The following is a 23,753-nucleotide window of genomic DNA, read 5'->3' on the forward strand; positions in this document are numbered from 1 at the left end:
TGTCCTGGGCTGTAGGGTGAGGGAAGGGCAGAATCTCTTGCTCTGTCACATAGTCTTGGTCTCACACAGTGTCTCTCTCTCTCTCTCTCCCTCTCTGTGTCTTGCAGTCTCTCTGTCTCACTGTGACTTGGTCTCTCACACTCTCTTTGCTTTGCACTCCTTTTCTCTCCAGTACAATTACTAACTCTTGTCTGTTGTACATTCTCTCTCGCACTGTTGTATTCCCTGTCTCAGTGGAGAGCACGAGAGACTGGAAATGCTGGCAGCTGGAACAGCATTGTGGAGAGAAAGGAAATGCAACAATCTGCCGGACAATTTGTTCCCCACCCCCCACCCCTCCACAGATGCTGCTCAACCTGCTGAGTTCTTCCATCAAATTGTTTGTTGATCCTTATCTAAATCCCTGCCCTCATAGTCTCTCCCTGTCTAAACTGCCGATGGTCAATCCACATTACTTTTAATGGGAAGAGAGAGAGTTTTCCTGATTGTAAAATAAACCTGGAGTACCACTCACATAAACTGGATTTAGAACATAGAACAGCACAGCACAATACAGGCCCTTCGGCCCACAGTGGTGTATCGACCTTTAAACCTCGCCTAAGACTATCTAACCCCTTCCTCCCACATATCTCTCTATTTTAAATTCCTCAATATGCTTATCTGGCAATCTCTTGAATTTGACCAATGTACCTGCCTCCACCACCACCCCAGACAGCGCATTCCATGCCCCAACCACTCTCTGGGCAAAAAACCTTCCTCTGATATCTCCCTTGAACTTACCACCTATTATTTTAAAGCCATGCCCTCTTGTATTGAGCATTGGTGCCCTGAGAAAGAGGCACTGGCTGTCCACTCTATCTATTCCTCTTAATAGTTCGTACACCTCTATCCTGTCTCCTCTCATCCTCCTCTCCAGAGTACAGCCCTAGCTCCCTTAGTCTCTCCTCATAATGCATACTTTCCAAACCAGGCAGCATTCTGGTAAATCTCCTCTGCACCCTTTCCAACGCTTTCTGGGGCATAATGGCACCACCTCATTAACATGTTTAATTTACCTAAGAACATAAGAAAGTAGGAGCAGGAGTAGGCCACTCAGCCCCTCAAGCTTGCTCTACTGTTCAATATGATCATGGTATAGGCAGGCACAGTAGTGTAGCGGTTAGCGTAACACTTTACAGCGCCAGAGACCTGGGTTCAATTCCAGCCACTATCTGTAAGAAGTTTGTACGTCCTCCCCGTGTCTGCGTGGGTTTCCTCCGGGCGCTCTGGTTTCCTCCCACATTCCAAAGACATACGGGTTAGGAAGTTGTGGGCATGCTATGTTGGCGCCGGAAGAGTGGCGACACTTGCGGGCTGTCCCCAGAACGCTCTATGCAAAATATGCATCTCACTGTGTGTTTCGATGTACATGTAACTAATAAAGATATCTTATCTTGATCATTCCCAGGCCTCACCTCCTCTTCTGTGCCTGGTTGTCCATAATTCTTTTTTGTAAACCATCCATATTGTGAGGGGCAGAGATAGGGAGAATGTGCACAGTCTTTCTCCCAGGGTTGGGGAATCTAGAACTAGAGGACATAAGTTTAAGGTGAGAGGGGAGAGATTTAATAGGAACTTGAGGGGCAACTTTTTCACCCAGAGGGTGGTCTGTATGTGGAATGAGCTACCAGAGGAAGTGGTTGGGGCAGGTACATTAACAACATTTACAAGGTACATGGACAGGTCCACAGATAGGAAATGTTTAGAGGGATATTTGCCAAATGCAGGCAAATGAGACTAGCTGAGATGGGAGTTTTGGTCGGCTTGGACCATTTGGGCTGAAGGGCCTGTTTCTGTGCTCTATGACTCTATGTCTCTATCTCTTGATTAGACCAGCCTTACATCGCTGCCAAGAATCCAATATTCATTAAGTGAACCTCTCGGTCTGACTCGACTGCATGAGGAGTTGATAATTTGACATGAATGTTTGATAGAGTCATAGAGTTAAACAGCACAGAAATAGGCCCTTCGGCCCTACTTATCCATGCTGACCAAGGTGCCTACCTGAGCTAGTACCATTTGGTTGCATTTGACCCATGTCCCTCTAAATCTTTCCTATCCATGAACCTGTCCAATTATCTTTTAAACGTTGTAATTGTACCACTCTACCACTAGCTCTGGCAGCTTGTTCCTTATACCTGCCACCCTCTGTGAAAAACTTGCCCCACAGGTCCTCTTTAAATCTTTCCCTTCTCACCTTAAACCTAAATCCTCTAGTTTTAGACTCCCGTATCCTGGGAAAAAGACTGTGACCATCCACCTTATCTCTGCCCCTCATGAGGGCAGCACAATAGTGTAGCGGTTAGCGTAACGCTATTACAGCGCCAGCGACCCGGGTTCAATTCCTGCCGCTGTCTGTAAGGAGTTTGTCTGTTCTCCCCGTGTCTGTGTGGGTTTCCTTCGGGTGCTCCGGTTTCCTCCCACATTCCAAAGACGTACTGGTTAGGAAGTTGTGGGCATGCTATGTTGGTGCCGGAAGCGTGGCGACACTTGTGGGCTGCCCCCAGAACACTACGCAAAAGGTGCATTTCACTGTGTGTTTCGATGTACATGTGACTAATAAAGATATCATCATCATCATGATTTTATAAACCTCTATAAGGTCACACCTCAGTTTCTTTCAGTCCAGGGAAACTGTCACACTCCTATCCATTCCATCTTTATAACTCAAGCCCTCCCAGCAATACCCTTGTGAATCTTTTCTGCACCCTCAGCGGTTAGCGTAACACTATTACAGCGCCAGAGACCCAGGTTCAATTCCGACCGCTGTCTGCAAGAAGTTTGTACGTTCGCCCCGTGACTGTGTGAGTTTCCTCCAGGTGCTCTGGTTTCCTCCCACATTCCAAAGACGTACAGGTTAGGAAGTTGTGGGCATGCTACGTTGGTGCCAGAAGCGTGGTGACACTTGCGGACTGCCCCCCAGAACACTCTACACAAAGATGCATTTCACTGTGTGTTTCAATGTACATGTGACCAATAAAGAAATCTTATCTACAGTATGGCAACTAGAACTGCACACAGTATTCCTGGTGTGGCCTCATGAATGTCTTGTACAGCTGTAACTTGACATCCCAACTTTTGTACTCATTGCCTCGTCCGATGAAGGCAAACATGCCATATGTCCTTTTCACTATCTTGTCTATATGTGTCGCCACTTTCAGAGAACTATGTACTTGTACCCCTAGGTCTCTCTGTCGTACAACAGTCCTCAGTGCCCTGTCATTACTGTGTATGCCTGCCCTGGTTTAACTTGCCTAAATGCATCACTTTGAACTAATTTGAGTTAAATTCCATCTGTCATTCCTTTGCCACTTTCCCAGTTGGTCAAGATCCCATTATAACCTCAGACAACCTTCTTCACTGTCCACCACACCATCAATTTTGGTGTCATCTGCTAATTTTCTCATCCAAATCGTTAATACATATGACAAAGAATCAGAGATCCAGCCCCAGTCCCTGTGGCACACCATAGTCACGGGTCTCTAATCTGAAAAACAACCCTCCTCGACCACCCTCTGACTCCTACCACCAAGCCGATCTTGTATCCAATTAGCTAGCTCACCCTGGATCTCATGTGGTCTCACCTTCCAGGCCACTGTCCCATGTGGGACCTTGTCTGAACTCTATGTTGACCATGTCTACAGCCCTACCCTGGTCGATCCTCTTGGTCACCTCTCAATCAAATTTGTGAGACATATTTCCCATGCATAAAGTAATTCTGACTATCCCTCATCAGTCCTTGCCTTTCCAAATGCAGATACTTTCTGTCTCTCAGAATCTCCGGTAACTTAACCGCCACTGATGTTAGGCTCACCGGCCTGTAGTTCCCTGGCTTGTCCTTGCAGCCCCTGATGTGCCTGCAATGTTCTCAGTTTGCACAGCTTCTGAGCAATGTTTCTTTTTCCGCTCGCAGGCGAATCCACATAACCAAAGCCACGCTGAACTACCTGAATGGGGATTACGAAGTGGAGGCAGGTTACGGAGGCGACAGGAATGCTTATCTGAAGGACCACAATATTGAGACCTACCTCATCATGGGCTGCAGCCAGAAACGGGTAAAGCACAGTAGGAGAAGGCCAATCAGCCCATCGAGCCTGCTATACTGTTGAATATCATGGCAGATCCTTGCCCACATTCTCCCCTGAACCCTGGATTCTCTCAGTGTCCAAATGCATATTTTGTCTTATTACCCTGGCTGGGTTTTTTGACAGGGTGACGAGAGAGATTGACGAAGGTAGAGCTGTGGATGTCTCTATATGGACTTCAGTAAGGCATTTGACAAGGTCCCACATAATCGGTTAATCAAGAAAGTTCGTATGCATGGGGTCAGTGGAGAATTGGCTGTGTGGATCCAGAACTGGCTTGCCTGTAGAAGACAGGGTGGTAGTTGAAGGGACTTATTTGGGCTGGAGGCCTGTGAGTAGTGGTGTTCTGCAGGGATTTGTACTGGGACCTCTGCTGTTTGTGATGTACATAAATGACCTGGATGAGTTTGTTGATGGATGGATTAGTAAGTTTGCAGACGATACCAAGATTGGTGGAGCTGTGAATAGTGTAGAAGACTGGCGATGGATACAGCTTGATATAGATCAGCTGCAGATGTGGGCAGAGAAACCAGGATAAATGATAGGTGTTGCACCTTGGTAGGACTAATGTCAAGAGGCAGTACAGTTTTAAGGGCAAGACCCTTAACAGTGTTGAAGAGCAGAGAGACCTTAGGGTACGTCCATGACTCATTGAAAGTGGCTACACAGGTAGACAGGGTGGTTAAGAAAGATTATGGAATGCTTACTTTCATTAATCGGGGTATTGAGTATAGGAGTCAGGAAGTTATGATGCATCTCTATAGAACTCTGGTTAGGCCGCATTTAGAGTATTGTGCACAGTTCTGGTCACCTCATTATAGGAAGGATGTCGAGGCTTTATAGAGGGTGCAGAGGAGGTTTACTAGGATGCTGCCTGGATTAGAGAGCATGTGCTATCAGGAGAGGCTGGACAAACTTGGGCTCTTTTCTCTGGAGCAGCGGAGGCTGAGGGGTGATCTGTTGGAAGTGTATAAAATTATGAGGGGCATAGATAGGGTGGACAAGCAATATCTTTTTCCCATTATTGAGAGATCCTGTGCCAGAGGGCATGCATTTAAGGTGAGAGGGGGTAGGTTCAGAACAGATGTAAGGTGTAAGTTTTTTACTGAGAGAGTGGTGGATGCCTGGAATGCGTTGCCTGATAGGGTGGTGGAGGCAAATTCATTGGGGGCTTTTAAGAGGGGTTTGGATGGGCACATGAATGAGAGGAAAATAGAGGGATATGGGGATTCTGTAGGTAGGAGGGAATAGCTATGTCAGCACAACATTGTGGGTCGACGGGCCTGTTCTGTGCTGTACTGTTCTATGTTCTATGTATATCTGTCTCAGCCCCGTGTCAAATTATTGACTGAACCTCCAGCGTCTGGAATGGAGATTTCCATTATAATTGACTGAGTCCCTCGTCGTGGAATTATCTCTGGCACTGATAGAGGCCATTCAGCCCGTCAGAGTCAAACTACCTGGCTTAGAAGGCATGTGCTATAAGGTTGGACAAACTTGGGTTGTTTTCTCTGGAGTGGTGGGAGCTGAGGGGAGACCAGATAGAGGTTTATAAGATTATGAGAGGCATAGTATCTTTTTCCTAGATTTGAAGTGTCTAATACTAGAGGGCATGCAGTTAAGGTGAGAGGGGGTAAGTTCAAAGGAGATGTGCGGGCAAGATTTTTACACGGAGAGTGGTGGGTGCCTGGAATGTGCTGCCAGGGGTGGTGGTGGAGGCCAATACAATAGAGGCATTTAAGAAGCTCAGATAGGCACATGAATGTGCAGAGAATGGAGGGATATGGACATTGTGTAGGCAGAAAGGATTAGTTTAGTTAGACATTTAATTACTAGTTTAATTAGTTTGGCACACTATCGTGGGCCAAAGGGTCTGTTCCTGTGCTGTACTGTTCTATGTCCTATGTAATGGAGTGACCAGAACTGAACAGCATGCTCCAAGTGCAACCTAACCAAAGTGACATGACTTCTTGACTCTTATACACAATGCCCCAACCAATGAAGGCAAACATGCTGTACACCTTCTATACCACTCCATCCACTTGTGTTGTCACTTTCAGGGAGCTATGGACTTGGACCCCAAGATCCAGATCAATAGTTTTGGTCCCTGAATACCAGTCCAGCAACAGAACCCCTGTGCAAACATGCCCAGTACTGGAGTGTTGGGGATAATTCAATAACTCTTTCAAGCACTGGTACATGGGCCAAAAGACCCTGTAGTACGGGATGGAATGGCAGGTGGTTGATCAATGAGGTTTAGGACTATCTTTAAGGGGGCGGCTCATGAGGTTGGCAAGGAAGGGATGAAATCTGGGCAAGTGTGATAGATTCAATAGGCCAAATAGCCTGTTTCTTTGCAGTAACTATGTACTGTTGGGGGGGCACCTGATGTGGAGGCAGTGGGGAGGAGGCATTGGGCCTTTGAAGGTGACATTGAGATTGTCTCAGTCCCAGAACAATTCATCTTGTCTCCCCTATTGTCAAATACCAAGTTGCCAACCAGCTGAAAATGTCACCAATGGAAGTGAATTAAATCTTTATCTATCACAGATCAGATAATGTGCAAAGCAAAACCCCATCCCCTTGCCTCTCTTGAGACTTTATTTTTAGTTTTTTTATTTTCACTTGTAAAGTTCACATTGAATGACTCACTAAGGCACCTGATTCCAGCTGGTTATAAAGTTTCACAGCGTCAATCGTGAGGATTGACACTAATGGGGAGAAATTAGTTCATGGTTGTTACCATGGAGTGGTTTGCAACTGATTGTTCTGTTCCCCTCCTGATGTTTGGTTCCACTGAAGTCTGCTTATCTTAAACGTAACTTCACAAAAGGAGGCTATTCTGTTCATTGTATCATGCTGGCTCCCAAGAAAACAATTCCAGTAGATCCATTCTCCATTTTCCTGTAACTTAGGCACTTTCACACACAAATCAACTCATCTCCATTCTCCTGCTACCCACTTACACCAGTGGCCATTTAACCAACCTACCCGTCTTTGGGATCCACGTCTGAGGATTCCCTCTCTTCATATCCAACAGTGTAGCCTAGTTGGAGTGTGATGTCCATAGAGGAAGGGTGGAGCAGCTTAAACTGAGATTTCCAGACCTTGTATGGACAACTGAGGCAGGGCTGCCAATGGTGGAGCAAAGGGAACCTAGATGAACACAGAGCTCTTCAGGGAAACTCTTTGGAAACCGGAGCAACAGGGGGAAACCCGTGTGGTCACCATGAGGACGTGAACACTTCACACAGACAGCACCCAAGAACAGGATCAAACCCTGGAGTCGTGAGGCAGCAGCCCTAATTACTGCATCACCCTTCCTCCTAATTCAATCCCGATGGCTAAAGATGAATTTCAAGAAGAATGTTCAAAAAGGCCAGGGATTTACCCAGTGGATTCTCAACACGACTTGATATAAGCTTGGCAGAAGATCATAGGAACTCCTGTTCAGGCAGGCCATCCAGCAATAAGGGTGGGGTGGAATCCCTGAGGGAGTTCCTAGGGAATTACTTACTGTATAAACAGACTGCTCCATGTGACAGTGCAGGCCCAGGTTAAGACTCTGTCACTGCAGGTTTCAGTATTAGGGAGGCTACAGGTCCTCTCAACCCAAGCAATGGGAATCCTCAGTTCAGTATCAGAATCAGTCACTGACATATATGACGTGAAATTTTGTGTTTTGCGGCAGTAGTACAGTGCAAAGACATAAAAATAACTAAATTACAATATAAATAAATAGTGCAAGAAAGGAAATAACGAGGTATCGTTCATGGGTTCATGGACCGTTCAGAAATCTGATGGTGGAGGGGAAGAAGCTGTTCCTAAGTCATTGAGTGTGGGTCTTCAGGCTCCTGTACCTCCTCCCTGCTGGTAGCAACGAGAAGAGGGTGTGTCCTGGATGGTGAGGGTCCTTAGTGATGGATGCCGCCTTCCTAAGGCACCCTCTCTTGAAGATGTCCTCAGTGGTGGGGAGGGTTGTGCCTGTGATGGAGCTGGCTGAGTTTATAACCCTCTGCAGCCTCTTGCGATCCTGTGCATTGGAGCCTCCATACCAGGCTGTGATGCAACCGGTCAGACTGCTCTCCACCGTACATCTATGTCTTTGGTGATGTACCAAATCTCTTCAAACTCCTACTGAAGTAGAGCTACTGGCATGACTTCTTCATGATTGCATCAATGTGTTGGGCCCAGGATAAATCGCCTGAGGATTCCCTCTCTCCAACAGTGAGATACACTGAGTTGAAGTATGATGTCCATGGAGAAGGGAGAGGTGCAGCAGTTTAACTGAGAATTCCAGACCTTGTATGGACAACTGAGGCAGGGCCGCCAATTGTGGAGAAAAGGGAATGGAACGGGAACTGGAGACAACTTGGATGAACGTGGAGCTTTTCAGGGAAACTCTTTGCAATGCAAGGCACGTGGCGTTATACCCAAGGCTGCCAAAGCTCTCTGGAAGGAGGACTTCCTTCACATTGTGTTGGAGATTAATGAGTCAACAGCGCTCTAATATCATTGTATCATTAGTAGGACAATCAAATGGATAGCAGATCCACTTTAATCTTTGCAGTTTCTATGTTTTATGCAAAATTGGAAAAGAAGACTATTTTGTATAGATCTTCCAATATTGACCTCCCACCAATCACATGTTGTTTTTCATGCAGGGACCACAGGAGCCACTCTGTGTATAGATAGGATCTCACAAACAGCAGTGGGACAGGAGGCTAATACTGCTTTCATTTAAGAAGGAGAATTCTTTGAATCGTGTCCCTACGTCCTTAAAGTCACCAGACTGTGTCCAGAATCCAGCATCAATAATTCTGTCAAAACTTTCTGAGTTGGCAGTGGTGAAGGCGTACAAAACGTGCTTAATAGTGTAATCAAAACAGAAACTGCTATAAACACTCAGCAGGTCAGGCAGCATCTTGCAAAGGGAAAGAGCAACACACAAAATGCTGGAGGAACTCAGCAGGTCAGGTAGAGCATATGGTTGAAGAGCTGGAGAGCAGTAGAGATCACAGAGGGGGAGCAGTGAGAGAGGTCCTCACAGAGCTCTCATTGAAGAGAGGAGGAAAATTTCTTCAGGATAGGCATACTTTGAAGAGACTTTCTGCAAGATGCTGGAATCTGGAGCAACACACAAAATGCTGGAGGAACTCAGCTCCAGATTTCCAGCATCTGCATTCTCTTGTGTGTCTCCTTGAGCTGGTCTCATTTCCCCACATTTAGCCCATATCCCTCTAAACCTTTCCTATCCATGTACTTGTCCCAATGTCTTTCAAACGTAATTGTAAGTCAAAGTCAAACTCAACTGAGTTCCTCCAGCAATGTGTGTGTTGCTCCAGATTCCCACATCCGCAGAATCTCTTGTGTCTCCGTTTTTAAAAAGGGAAAGTTAATGTTTCAGGTTGAAGACCCTTTGTCAGAACTGGAAAAGAGGGAAAAGCCCTTGGTTCTCCTTTTTGCCCATTTTCCTTCTTTCCCAGTTCTGATGGTCTTTGACCTGACACAATCAACTCTCTCTGCCTGAACTACTGGGAGTTTCCAGATTTTCCTTTATTTCAGGTTTCCAGTATCTGCAGTTTTTCTGATTTGCATTTACTGAAGACGGTTTGTGTTTGTTTGAAGTGTGCTTGACATCACATAGAGTGTGTAGCATAGGAAGAGGCAAATTTAGAGTCATAGAGCACTGCAGCACAGAAACAGACCCTTTGTCCCACCTAGTCCATGCCAGCCTGGTTTTCTGCCTACTCCCATCTACCTGCACCCGGACCATAGCTCTCCATACCTCTCTCATCCATGTACCTATCCAAACTTCTCTTAAATATTACAATTGAACCCGCATCCACCACTTCCACTGGCAGCTCGTTCCACACTCTCACCACCCTCTGAGTGGAGTAGTTTCCCCTCAGATTCCCCTCAAATATTTCACCTTTCACCCTAAACCTATGGCCTCGAGTTCTAGTCTCACCCAACCTGAGGGGAAAAAGCCTGCATGCATTCACCCTATCGATAACCCTTATAATTTTATATACCTCTATAAGATCTCCCCTCATTCTCCTGCACTCCAGGGAATAAAGTCCTAACCTGTTCAACCTGTCCCTGTGACTCAAGTCCTCATGTCCCGGCAACATCTGTGTAAATTTTCTCTGCACTCTTTCAAGCTTATTGATATCTTTCCTGTAGGTAGGTGACCAGAACTGCACACAATACCCAAATTCAGCCTCACCAACATCTTATACAACTTCAACATAACATCCCAACTCCTGTACTCAATGCCCTGATTTATGAAGGCCAATGTGCCAAAAGCTCCCTTTACGACCCTATTTACCTGTGGTGCCACTTTCAAGGAATTATGGATCTGTATTCCCAGCTCCCTTTGTTCTACCGCACACCTCAGTGCCCTACCATTCACTGTGTAAGTCTTACCCTGGTTTGTCCTCCCAAAGTGCATCACCTCACACCTGTCTGCATTATATTCCATCTACCATTTTTCAGCCCTTTTTCCTAACTGGTCCAGATCACTTTGCAAGCTTTGATTGCCCTCCTCATTGTTCACTAATCTGGGTGTCATCTGCAGATTTGTTGATCCAGTTTACCACACTATCATCTAAATTATTAATATAAATGATAAACAACAAGATGGGCCCAGCACCGATCCCTGCGGCACACCACTAGTCATATGCCTCCAATCAGAGAGACAACCGTCTACGACCACTCTCTGGCTTCTCTCGCTGAGCCAGTGTTGAATCCAATTGATTACTTCACCCTGAATGCCAAGCAACCTTCTGGAGCAGCCTCCCATGCAGGACTTGGTCAAAGACCTTGCTAAACTTCACATAGACAACGTCCACTGTGTTCCCTTGATCAACCTTCCTGGTAACCTCCTCAAAAAACTCTATAAGATTGGTTAGACATGACCTGCCATGCACAAAGTCATGTTGACTATCCCTAATCAGACCCTGTCTATCCAAATACTCACATATATGTGTGTGTGTGTGTGTGTGTGTGTGTGTGTGTGTGTATATATATATATATATATATATATATATATATATATATATATATATGTATCCTGTCCCTCAGAATACCTTACAATACTTTACCCACAATTGACGCCAGGCTCACCAGTCTATAATTTCCCAGCTTATTCTTAGAGTCTTTCTTAAACAACAGAACAACATTAGCTGTCCTCCAGTCCTCCGGCACCTCACCCATGGCTAAGGATGTTCTAAGTATCCCTGCCAAGGCCCCTGCAATTTCTTCACTAGACTCCCACAAGGTCCGAGGGGACACCCCGTCAGGCCCTGGAGATTTATCTACCGTAATTCACCTCAATACAGCAAGCACCTCCTCTTCTGTAACCTGGATATGGTCCATAACCTCACTACTCTTTTTCCTCAGTTCTATAGATTTTGTGTCTGTCTCTCAAGTAAATACAGATGTAAAAAATTCATTTAAGATTCCCCCATCTCCTTCAGTTCCAAGCATAGATGACCACACTGATCTTCAAGAGGACCAATTTTGTCCCTTTCTATCCTTTTGCTCAATATAGCTAGAGAAACCCTTGGGATTCTCCTTCACTTTATCTGCCAGAGCAACTTCATGTCCTCTCCTAACCCTCCTGATTTCTCTCTTAAGTGTTCTCTTGCATTTCTTATACTCCTCAAGCGCCTCATTTGATCCTAACTGCCTATACCTGATATGCACCTCCTTTTTCTTTACTAGGGCCTCAATATCCCTCAATGACCAAGGTTCCCTACACCTGTTAGCCTTGCCTTTTACCCTAACAGGAACATACAGATTCCGTACTCTCAATATTTCACTTTAGAAGGCCTCCCACTTACCAAGCATCTCTTTGCCAGAAAACAACCTATCCCAATTCACGCCTGCCAGATCCCTTCTGATGCCCTCAAAATTGGCCTTCAGTTTAGAATCTTAACCCTAAGACCAGTCCTATCCTTCTCCATATTTAACTTGAATTAATAGAATTATGATCACTAGATCCAAAGTGTTTCCCTACACTCACTTCTGTCACCTGCCCTGTCTCGTTCCCTAAGAGGAGATCCAGTATCACGCTCTCTCTAGTTGGGACTTCTACATATTGATTAAGGAAACTCTCCTGAATACATTTGACAAACTCTATCCCATCCAATCCCTTTACAGTATGGGAGTCCCAGTCAATATGTGGAAAGTTAAAATCACCTACTATCACAACTTTATATTTCCTACAACTGTCAGCTATTTGCAAATTTGCTCCTCTAAATGACTATTGGGAGGTGCATAATAGAGTCCTATTAATGTGATAATCACTTTTATATTCCTCAGTTCCACCCAAATTGCTTCAGTAGACGAGCCCTCCAGTATGTCCTCTCTGAGCACTGCTGTGACATTTTCCCTGATGAGTGATGCCGCCCCTCCCCCTTTAATACCTCCCCCTCTATCATGTCTAAAACAACGGAACCCTGGAACATTGAGCTGCCAGTCCTGCCCCTCCTGCACCAAGTCTCGCTAATGGTTACAAGATCATAATTCCACGTACGGATCCATGCTCTAAGTTCATCTGCCTTACCTACAATACTCCTTGCATTGAAATAGATGCAACTCAGAATATTAGTCCTACCACACTCAATCTTTTGGTTTCCATCTTTGCTTGTGGTCTACTTTCCCCACAGCTTCTCCACTTTGCTGCCCTGCCCCTCTGGTTCCCACCCCCCTGCAACTGGCTCAGCCATTCCTTTTAATTTTTAGTGCTCAACATCTGCCTTCCTCTGCTCCTCCTGCCAGTCTTTCTACCTCTTTTTCCCCTCTATCATGTTTATCCAGCTGCCATTAAGAGTGCTTCTCCTATTTACCTCAGCTGCTCCCTGTCGGAGGATGTTCCACACTCTGTATGACCAAGTTTGTTATGAACTACTGTTGGATCGACTAAAATGTTGGAATCCTCCACAACTGGAAACATTTTCTCTCTGATGGTCCGATGAAAGCTCTTGGGGTTTTTAAATACCATTGTCAAATTTCGTCTCCCCCCCCCCCCCCACCACAATTTTGTTTCTTCTTTGTTTTAAAATAACTTTATTAACAGCGTTAATGCAAAAGTTAATTTAAATGTCTTCTGCACCCAGAGATCACTCCAGCCTTACCCTAAAGTAACCCTCAGTCTAACCCTAACCTCGAGCCTTCTCTGTTCTAGAGTAAGCCTGTTGAGTGTTTACCTGAGATTTGTTCCCCCTCACTTCTTGCAACAGCTGGGCAGAAGTATCCCAGTCTCCCAGTCCCATAGAGTTTTAGATAACGAGGGAGTCAATGATTATGGAGTTGGTGCAGTAAAGAGTGGCTGAGGTAGAATATCAGCCACAATATTATTGAACGACAGAGGACACACGAGGAGTCAGATGGCCTACCCTTACTTATAGAGCATAGAACAGCACAGGGACGGGGCCTTTTGGGCACTATGTTTTCACCAATCATAATGCCAATCTAATTAATCTCATCTGCCTGCACATGGTTTATATCCCTCTGTTCTCTTCCTCTGTGTCTGTCTAAATGTGTCTTAATGTCTAAACATTTATGTCTTATCTAAAAAATGTCTAAATGTCTCTTAAACATTGCTATTGTATCTGCTTCCACCACCTCCCCTGAGAGCACGTTCCAGACACCTATCACTCTCTGCGTAATAAAAAAGTTCCCTCACACGTCTCCTTTAAACTACCCCCCCCCCCCCTCACCATAAATGTATGACCTATTTGACATTTTCACCCTGGGAAAAAGACTCTAGCTATTTACCCAATCTACGCTTCTCATAATTTTATATACTTCTATCAGGTTGCTCCTCAGTCTCTGACCTCCAGAGAAAACAATCCAAGTTTGACCAACCTCTTCTTCTAGCTGTTATGTTTGTTCTTCATCAAGAGACAAACTTCGCGTGGGTCTAACATCTGAACATTTTATTAACTAATACCACAGCTTGGCTTGCTTTCCCTCGCCATGCTGGCCAGCTTTTTCTGCGTCTTATTACAGCTTTTGTTTCATACTCACTGAGTCTCTTAATTGCACACAGTATTCATCTGCTCTCCCTGTTCAGACCTCACTCCAACTTCTGAAACCATGTTATGTTTGTTTTTCATCAAGCGACAAGCTTAACGTGGGTTTAACATCTGAACATTTTTATTAACCAACCCCAGACAGCTGGAGTGAGGTCTGAACAGGGAGAGTAGATGAATACTGTGTGCAGTTGAGAAAGAGATTCTGAGTATGAAAGAAAAGCTGTAATAAGACAGAGAAAAAGCTGGCTGGCGTGGCGTGGGAGGACATTGTTCCTGAAGTTCAGCGGTCACCGGATTTGCCAAGAGAGATTCAGGTGAGAAGCCAATAAGCTAAGTTGTCCCACGACTATGCAGTTTACTAGCAATCTAACCGATAATTGGAAACGCTTCAAACAGCGATTCAACATATATTTAGATGTCAGTGAAGTGGGAGGGAACAGGAAGTGGCTGTAAAAAGAGAGGGAAAGCAAGCTGTCTGGGGTTGGTTAATAAAAATGTTCAGATGTTAAACCCACGCGAAGTTTGTCTCTTGATGAAGAACAAACATAACAATAGCTAATACTCTCCAATCCAGACAATATCAAGGTGAACCTCTTCCTCACCCTCTCCAAAACCTCCACAATCTTCCTAAAGTGTGGCATCTAGAACTGCATACAATACTTTGAATGTGGCCTAACAAAATGTTACAGCTTCTGTGTCTTATATTCCTAAAACCTGATGTGAAACTTTAACTCAGTTTGTAACCGAATATGTAGATTCCTGGGCTGGTGAAGTAACAAGGTTAGCAAAAATTACAAGTGAATTTTGATCAGATACATAAGTTGGCTGAGGAATGGCAAATGGCATTCAATCCAGATGTGCAAGGTGTTGCATTTTGGGAAGTCAAACCAGGGAAGGACTTCCACAGTGAACGGTAGGGCCCTGGGGAGTGTTATAGAACAGAGGATCCAAGGAGTACAAGTACATAGTTCCCTGAAAGTGGTGTCAGAGGTAGACAGGGTGGTGAAGAAGGTGTTTGGCATGCTGGCCTTCTGTCAGAGCATTCAGTACAGGAGTTAGGATGTTATGTGGCACTTGTACAAGATGTTGGTGAGGGTTCATTTGGAGTATTGCATACAATTTTGGTTATCCTGTTATAAGAAGGATGTCATTAAACTAGAAAGAGTGCAAAGAGGATTTACAAGAACGTTGCCACTACTCAGCGGCCTGAGATGGGCAGGCTAGGACTTTTATTCCTTGGAGGACAGGAGACAGAGGGGTGACCTTTTAGAGCCATATAAAATCTTGAGGAACATAGATAGGGTGAATGCACACAGCCTTTTTCCCAGGGAAAGGGAATCAAAAACTAGAGGGCATAGGTTTAAGGAGAGAGGGGAAAGGTTTAAAAGGGACCTGAGGGGCAACTTCTTCATGCAGAGGGTGGTGCGTATATGGAACGAGCTGCCAGAGGAAGTGGTTGAGGCTGGTACAATAACAACATTTAAAAGACGCTTGGACAGATACATGGATAGGAAAAGGTTTAAAGGGATTATGGATCAAACACGGACAGATGGGACTAGCTCAGATAAACGTATTGGTATTGGTTTATTATTGTCACTTGTACCGAGGTACAGTGAAAAACTTGTCTTGCAAACCGATCGTACAGGTCAATTCGTTACACAGTGCAGTTACACTGAGTTAGTACAGAGTGCATTGATGTAGTACAGGTAAAAGCAATAACAGTACAGAGTAAAGTGTCACAGCTACAGAGAAAGTGCAGTGCAATAAGGTGCAAGGTCACACAAGGTAGATTGTGAGGTCAGAGTCCATCTCATCATTTAAGGGAACTGTTCAATAGTCTTATCACAGTGGGGTAGAAGCTGTCCTTGAGCCTGGTGGTACGTGCCCTCAGGCTCCTATATCTTCTGCCTGATGGAAGAGGAGAGAAGAGAGAATGACCCGGGTGGGTGGGGTCTTTGATTATGCTGGCTGCTTCGCCAAGACAACAAGAGGTAAAGACAGGGCATGGACGAGATGGGCTGAAGGGCCTGTGTCTGTGCTGTGTAATTCCACAACTCTACAACTTGATGTGATCTCTGTTCCCGCTGGCATCTTTTTCCGAGACTAATGCCGTCCCTGCTTCGTTTTCTCTGCAGAAGGAAGAGAAAGCGATGATTGCGAAACTGAACCGGACACGGTCCAACTCAATATCCAACCTTGGCTCACCGTGGAACGTGGAACGTCAGTTCTACAACCACATCTCCAAAGAGATGAAGACAATGGTAAGGACAAGCAACCTACTGTCAAATCAACAAAATGGGAAAAATAGATTTGTATTATATCACACTTTTCATAACAACTGTTGCATCCTGTGGTCAATTAAGTACTTTTGAAATGTTGTTGCAGTTGTAATGTAATAAGTTATCTCCATATTTCCATATGATATAGAAGGAGGCCATTCAGCCCACCGAGTCTATGCTGACTCATAGAGCAATCCCCTTCCCCCACCAACTTTCTCTGTAACCAATTCTCCCCACTTTCCCATCAGCTGCTCCAGATTCTGCCATTCACTTGGGGCAATTTGCAGTGGCCAATTAACCAACAGAACCGGCAGGGTTTGAGGTGTCAGGGGAAAGTCGCAGTCTTCCTCCCAGGGTAGAAACTCACACGGTCACAGGGAGAACATGCAAACTCCACACAGACAGCACCGGAGGTCAGGATTGAACCTGGGTTGCTGGAGCTGTGATGCAGCGGCTCTTCTAGTTGCAGTACTATGCTGCCCATTAAGCGGATTCTCTGTAATGTTTGTCAAGGGAGAAATATTTCCCAGGTGACAGGAGTTAGCTGCCTTGCCCTTCTTTGGAATTGTCTGTGGTTTCTTTCAAATTCACCCAGTCCTCCCTTGGTACCTCAGTGGAGCGTCTCCTAGATTTTTGTGCCCAAGTCTCTCAAGTGGGACTTGAACCCACAATCTTCTGACTCAGAAGCGAGAGTGTTGACAACAGAGGCACGAGTAAGGCAGTGGTTATTGACATGCAGATCTGGCAGATCAGCTCGGCCAGTGTCTGTGACGTTCTCTGGGACCACTGGTGCTAGGAGGGGTGAGTTGATCCATCCTTCAGAAACAGACACTTTAAGATTATGATCGGGAAAACGGGAGCAGTGGGAAAGCACGAATGGAATGATAATGGGAGTTGCCAAAGGCCAAGAGCTTACATGTATATTGGTATTGGTTTAGTATTGTCACTTGTACTGAGGTACAGTGAAAAACTTGTCTTGCATACCATTCGTACAGGTCAATTCATGACACAGTGCAGTTACATTGGGTTAGTACAGAGTGCATTGATGTAGTACAGGTAAAAACAATAACAGTACAGAGTAAAGTGTCACAGCTACAGAGAAAGTGCAGTGCGATAAGGTGCAAGGTCACAACAAGGTAGATCGTGAGGTCAGAGTCCATCTCACCATATAAGGGAACCATTCAATAGTCTTATCACAGTGGGGTAGAAGCTGTCCTTAAGTCTGGTGGTACGTGCCCTCAGGCTCCTGTATCTTCTACCCAATGGAAGAGGAGAGAAGCGAGAATGACCCGGGTGGGTGGGGTCTTTGATTATACTGGCTGCTTCACCAAGACAGCGAGAGGTAAAGACAGAGTCCAAGGAGGGGAGGTTGGTGTCCGTGATGTGCTGGGCTGTTTCCACAACTCTCTTCAGTTTCTTGTGATCCTGGGCAGAGCAGTTGCCGTACCAAGCAGTAATACATCCAGATAGGATGCTTTCTATGGTGCATCAATGAAATTTGGTGAGAGTCAAAGGGAACAAACCGAATTTCTTTAGCCTACTGAGGAAGTAGAGGCGCTGGTGAGCTTTCTTGGGCATGGCATCTACGTGATTTGACCAGGACAGGCTGTTGGTGATGTTCACTTTAAGACAATAAAACATCCCAGGACACTTCATTGGAACATAATCCGAATGAGTCATATAAGAAAATATTAGATGACCACAAGGAGCTTTATGATGGGAAGATTTATTGAGAAAAAATTCCCGAGGTCAGGATACCAGTGACTGCCGTAGTGGTGAAGCAATTAAAATCAGGGATACTCCAGAGACCAGAAAGGGAGGATTATCAGGAATGCCCTATGGATATTCTTTCAACATTAAAGGCACTCTACAAACATAAGCCTCTGCCAAAGACATGATTGCTTTAAATGCTTGCAGGGCCATTGCACGTGATCGCATCTCTGACAAGGCATTACAAAACGCTTCACACAAACACTTGTCCTTGGATGACTGCGAGGATGCAGAAGGATTGGATGCCAGGAGGTGACTGACCTTGTGCATAGCGTTTCTGCTCACCCTTCCTGCATCATCCATCCTCCTTGACAAATCCCTGGTTGAGGTCACACAGCATTTCCCAATTTAAAGGAAATTGATTAACCATAATTTAACAGCTGAAAATTGATTAAAATTGGAGAATTAAAATCTTGCACAGAATCAACCCTGGCAGCATTTTCTGGGCTGTTGCAACCAAGCCATTTGTAATTATCACTGTCAACGTTGTTCAGATTAGGAGCAGGTGGGTCCATCTGCATTCACATTCAGTTTGTCAATATTCAGCCAAGGTTTGTGATCAGGCATTTCGGGAGGTGTCTGAGGCAGACAATCTGCTGAGACTTTCAGACAAAGTCAGACGATTAAACTGCACTAGCGCACAGGACAGATACACAGTACCAATGCGCAGTACTGACGTTCAGCAACAGTACGCAAGATCGGCGCACGGGTAGTTGTAGTAACGGTGGCACACTTGGTGCAGCATGGACACACGAGACTGACAGGCAGCTTCAATGTGAAGCATTGACATTTAAAAGAAATTTGGGCAGACACATGGGTAGCAAAGGTTTAGAGGGATACGGGTGCAAATGGGACTAGCTTAGATGGGCATCTTGGTCAGCATGGATGAGTTGGGCCTAAGGACCTGTTTCCATGCTGTATGACCCCATGACTCACAGCACATGCAGGCTGGACCAACACTGTAACACAGGGCACTAAAACACAGTGCCGTCACACTGTACCACCAGGGCACTAAAACACAGCACCGGTGACAAGGTCATCTGTACTTTCAGCAACAAAAGCCAAGTGTTGCAGGTGTTGGGGACGCTTTACAGCGACCAATAAACCTTCCAACCTGCACGTCTTTGGGATGAAACCGGAGCACCTGGAGGAAGCCCACGAGATCACAGGGAGAACGGGCAAACTCCACGCAGACAGCACCCGAGGTCAGGATTGAACCTGGGTCTCCCACTCTGTGAGGCAGCAGCTCTACTGACTGTGCCACTGTGCTGACCCAGGGTGCTCCAGTTTCCTCCCACATCCCAAGTATGTGCTGACAGGTTAATTGTCCATTGCAGATTACCCCTTAGTGTAGGTAAGTGGCGAAGGGATCAAAGCCATTGTGTGGGGGAATAAGTTGCAGGGGTACAGGGAAATGAGGAAAGGTGGAATGGGATTGCTCATCTTGGAGCCGATATAGATTCATTGGGCCAAATGGCCTTTGTCATAATTATTATATTTACAGTTTTCCACTGAACTCATCCAGAATGAGAGGCCAGTCTGAGAAACAAATTCAGAGCTTCAGCATTCAAGTAGCACCAAACCCTCCTGATATTTATCAGGTGATTAATGCCAACTGTCCTGAACAGAATGTCTACATATCCCAGCAGCTTTCAGACTGATGTCCTTTCATCAAAACTGGGACTACTCCCCTGCCCGTCTTAAAAATAGTGACATGGAATCTTTTATATTCCAGCTGAGAGAAGCGAAGGGTCCAAGGCCTAATGTTGCACCTGAAAGATGGAGCCTGTGACAGTGTAGGACTCCCTTTGACTGTTCAATGTGCTGCTCGGTCCAAAAAATATTCAGCACCCAAAGGGTTACAGAGAACACAGGAAATGGCCTTTTGACCTATGATGTCTGTGTGACCATCATGCCGAATTAAACTAACCCCATCTGCCTACACATGATCCATTTCCCTCCAATCCTTTCATGTAAATTTGGTAAACTGGTAAATTGGTTTATTATTGTCACATGTACCGAGGTACAGTGAAAAACTTGTCTTGTATGCCGTCCATACGGATCACTTCAGTACAACAGTACATTGAGGTAGAACAAGGGAAAATAGTAACAGAATGCAGAATAATTGGTGAATTTGGTACACTGGCTTATTATTGTTACATGTACTGAGATACAGTGAAAAACTTGTCATGCGTGCTGTTCAGACAGACCATTTCATTACAACAGTGCATTGAGGTAGTACCAGGGAAAACAATAACAGAATGCAGAATAAAGTGTCACAGTTACAGAGAAAGTGCAGTGCAGGCAGATAATAAGGTGCAAGCCCTTAGCGAGGTCAATTGTGAGGTCAAGAGTCTATATTATCGTACCAGGGGACCGTTCAGAGTCTAATAACAGCAGGACAGAAGCTGTCCTTGAGCCTGGTGGTACATGCTTTCAGGTTTTTGTATCTTCTACCCGATGGGAGGGGGGAGAAGAGAGGATGTCCGGAGTGGGTGGGGTCTTTAATTATGCTGGCTGCTTCACCAAGGCAGCGAGAAGTGTAAACAGAGCCCATGGAGGGGAGGCTGGTGTCCGTGATGTGCTGAGATGTGTCCACAATGCTCTGCAGTTTCTTGCAGCCTTGGGCAGAATAGTTGCCATACCAAGCTGTGATGCATTCGGATGGGATACTTTCTATGGTGCCTTTCTAAATGTCTCATAAACTGCACAATCATATCTGCTTCCACCGCCACCCCGACAGCTTGTTCAACCCACCTACCACTCCCTGTGTAAAAAACTTGCTCCATACATCTCCTTTAAACTTTCCCCCTATCACCCTAAAGCTATGCCCTCTAGTATTTGACAATTCTACCCTGGGAAAAAGACTCTGATGAACTACACTATCTCTGCCTCACAATTTTATAAACTACTATTAGGTTTTCCCTCAGCCTTCGATGCTCCAGAGAAAACAAGCCAAGTTTGTCCAACCTCTCCTTATAGCCTCATACCCTCAAATCCAGACAGCCTCCTGGTAAACCTCTTCTGCACAAAAAGCAGGGTCCACATCCTAGAGAAACAAGGGACTGCAGATGCTGAAACCTAGATGAAAAACACGATGATGCTGGAGGAACTTAGCAGGCCAGGCAGCATCCGTGGAGAAAAGCAGGCGGTCAACGTTCCAGGTCAGGACCCTTCTTCAGGACTGAAGATAGGAAAAGGGGAAGCCCAATATATAGGAGGGAAAAGCAGTGCAGTGATAGGTGGACAAAAGAAGGGAGGCGGGGTGGGCACAGGGTGGTGATAGGTAGATGCAGGTAAGAGATAGTGATAGGCAGGTGCGGGGGAGGAGGGGAGAGCAGATCCACTGGGGGATGGGTCAAAGGTAAGGAAAAAAAGGAAAAAAAAGGTAGAAAAAAAGAGATAGGCTAGGAAAGGGAAGATGAGAAGCATGATGGGGGGGGGGGGGATGTTGTGGGGAAGAGGGGAGGGGATTACTTCAGGTGGGAGAATTCAATGTTCATGCCGTTAGGCTGCAAGGTTCCAAGACGGAAAATGAGGTGCTGTTCCTCCAGTTTGCGCTTGGAATTCTCCTGGCCGTGGAGGAGACCGAGAACTAACATATCAGTGATAGTGTGGGAGGGGGAGTTGAAGTGACTGGCAACAGGGAGATGCAGATCACGGTTACGGACAGAGCACAGGTGTTCTGCGAAACGGTCACCTAGTCTGCTTTTGGTCTCACCAATGTAGAGGAGGCCACACTTGGAGCACCAAATGCAGAAGATGATATTAAGGGAGGTGCAGGTGAATCTCTGTCTCACCTGAAAGGACTGTTTGGATCCCTGAATGGAGGTGGTGTAGGGGCAGGTGTTGCACCTATGGCGGGGGCAGTGGAAAGTTCCTGGGGTGGGAGTGGGATTGGTTGTGGGGGGAGGGGGGAGGAGTGAACTAGGGAGTCGCAGAGAGTGCAGTCCCTGCGAAAGGCAGGAAGGGGTGGGGAGGGGAAGATATGCTTGGTAGTGGAGTCCCATTGGAGATGGCGGAAGTGGCGGAGAATGATCCTTGCTGTAATGAGGCAACCAGAACTGCACACAATACTCCAAGTGCATCCCAACCAAAGCTTTATACAGCAGCAACATGACTTTCTGACTCTTATACTCAATGCCCCAACCAATGAAAGCAAGCGTGCCATACACCTTCTTTACCACCTTATCTACTTGTGTTACCTACTTCAGGGAGCTATAGACTTGGACCCCAAAATCCCTCTGTAATTCTGAGAGATTACAGAGGTATGCTTGGTTAATCTAAATTGGTAACTTAAATTAGTAAATTGATTTATTATTGTAATATGTACCGAGGTATAGTGAGAAACTTGTCTTGCATACCATTCATACAGCTCAATTAATTATACAATGCATTGATGTAGTACAAGGCAAAACAATACGGAATGTTGACTTGACAGGGGTGTACAAGATGATAAGAGCATAGATCGAGTGGATAGTCAGAGACTTTTTCCCAGGGCGACAATGGCTAACACGAAGGGACATAATTTTAATGTGGAAGATATAAAGGGGATGTCAGGGGTAAGTTTTTTACACAGAGAGTGCTGGGTACGTGGAGTGCACTGCCAGCAGAGGTTGTGGGGGCAGATACATTGGGGACATTTAAGAGACTCTTAGATAGACACATGAATGATAGAGAAATGGAGGGCTATGTGAGAGGGAAGGGTTAGATAGATCTTAGAGCAGGATAAAATGTCGACACAACATTGTGGGCCGAAGGGCCTTTACTGTGCTGTAATGTTCTATGTTCTAAAGTGTTACAGTTACAGAGAAAGTACAGTGCAGATAGACGTAAGGTGCAAGGACATTTCATTGTACTGCAGTCACAACGTTTACATAACGATTCCCCCTTACAAGTCCTGCACGGGAGTGTTGGCCTCGATTTTTGTGCTCCGTGGTCTGGGGTGAGACTTGAACCCACAACCTTCTGACCCAGCGCCACCCAATGAGACACGGTTGACAGCAAATGAAAATCAAAAAAACTACAGATGCTGGAAATCTGAAATAAAAACAGCAAATGCTGGAAACACTCAGCAGGTCAGGCAGCATCTGTGGAAAGAGAAACAGAGTTAACATTACAGGCCAAAGAGCCTTTGGCCTGAATCATGAACTCTGTTTCTCCTACAGATGCCGCCTGACCTGGTGAGTATTTCCAGCATTTGCTGTTGTTAATCACAATTGACCGCAGTGGGCATTCCTTGGTAACCCGGTGATAGGTTTAACGAGCTCTGATCCTGTGTTTCAACGTGCCAATGATGTGGTTGCAATTTTTTTTAAAGATTCATTTAACTTGGTGTTGCCGTGGAAACCTACCTCAGCAAATAATCACGATGTGATAGCTGGGATGTTAGTTGCAACTGTTTAATTGCAGTTCAGTAATGGATTTCCATAGACAGCTCAACAGTGCTGATTCACAGGCGTGAAAGAAATGTGACAGAGTTGGTACCAGGTGTGTTAAATGTTTTGTTCCTGCTTGTGTGAACAGACAGAGCA

General features: G+C 45.5%; 1 protein-coding gene across 1 annotated transcript in view; it reads left to right on the forward strand.

Moving 5' to 3' along the window:
* adcy5 (adenylate cyclase 5) overlaps window positions 1-23,753 on the forward strand; it is a 374,049-nt gene that overhangs the window by 240,227 nt on the left and 110,069 nt on the right. The window contains exons 7-8 of the mRNA XM_052013051.1: window positions 3,953-4,094; window positions 16,306-16,431. Of these exons, the coding sequence (XP_051869011.1) occupies window positions 3,953-4,094; window positions 16,306-16,431 (268 nt within the window). The remainder of the gene's footprint in view (window positions 1-3,952; window positions 4,095-16,305; window positions 16,432-23,753) is intronic.

Source organism: Pristis pectinata, chromosome 1 (genome assembly GCF_009764475.1).
Source record: "Pristis pectinata isolate sPriPec2 chromosome 1, sPriPec2.1.pri, whole genome shotgun sequence".
Classification (NCBI taxonomy): domain Eukaryota; kingdom Metazoa; phylum Chordata; class Chondrichthyes; order Rhinopristiformes; family Pristidae; genus Pristis; species Pristis pectinata.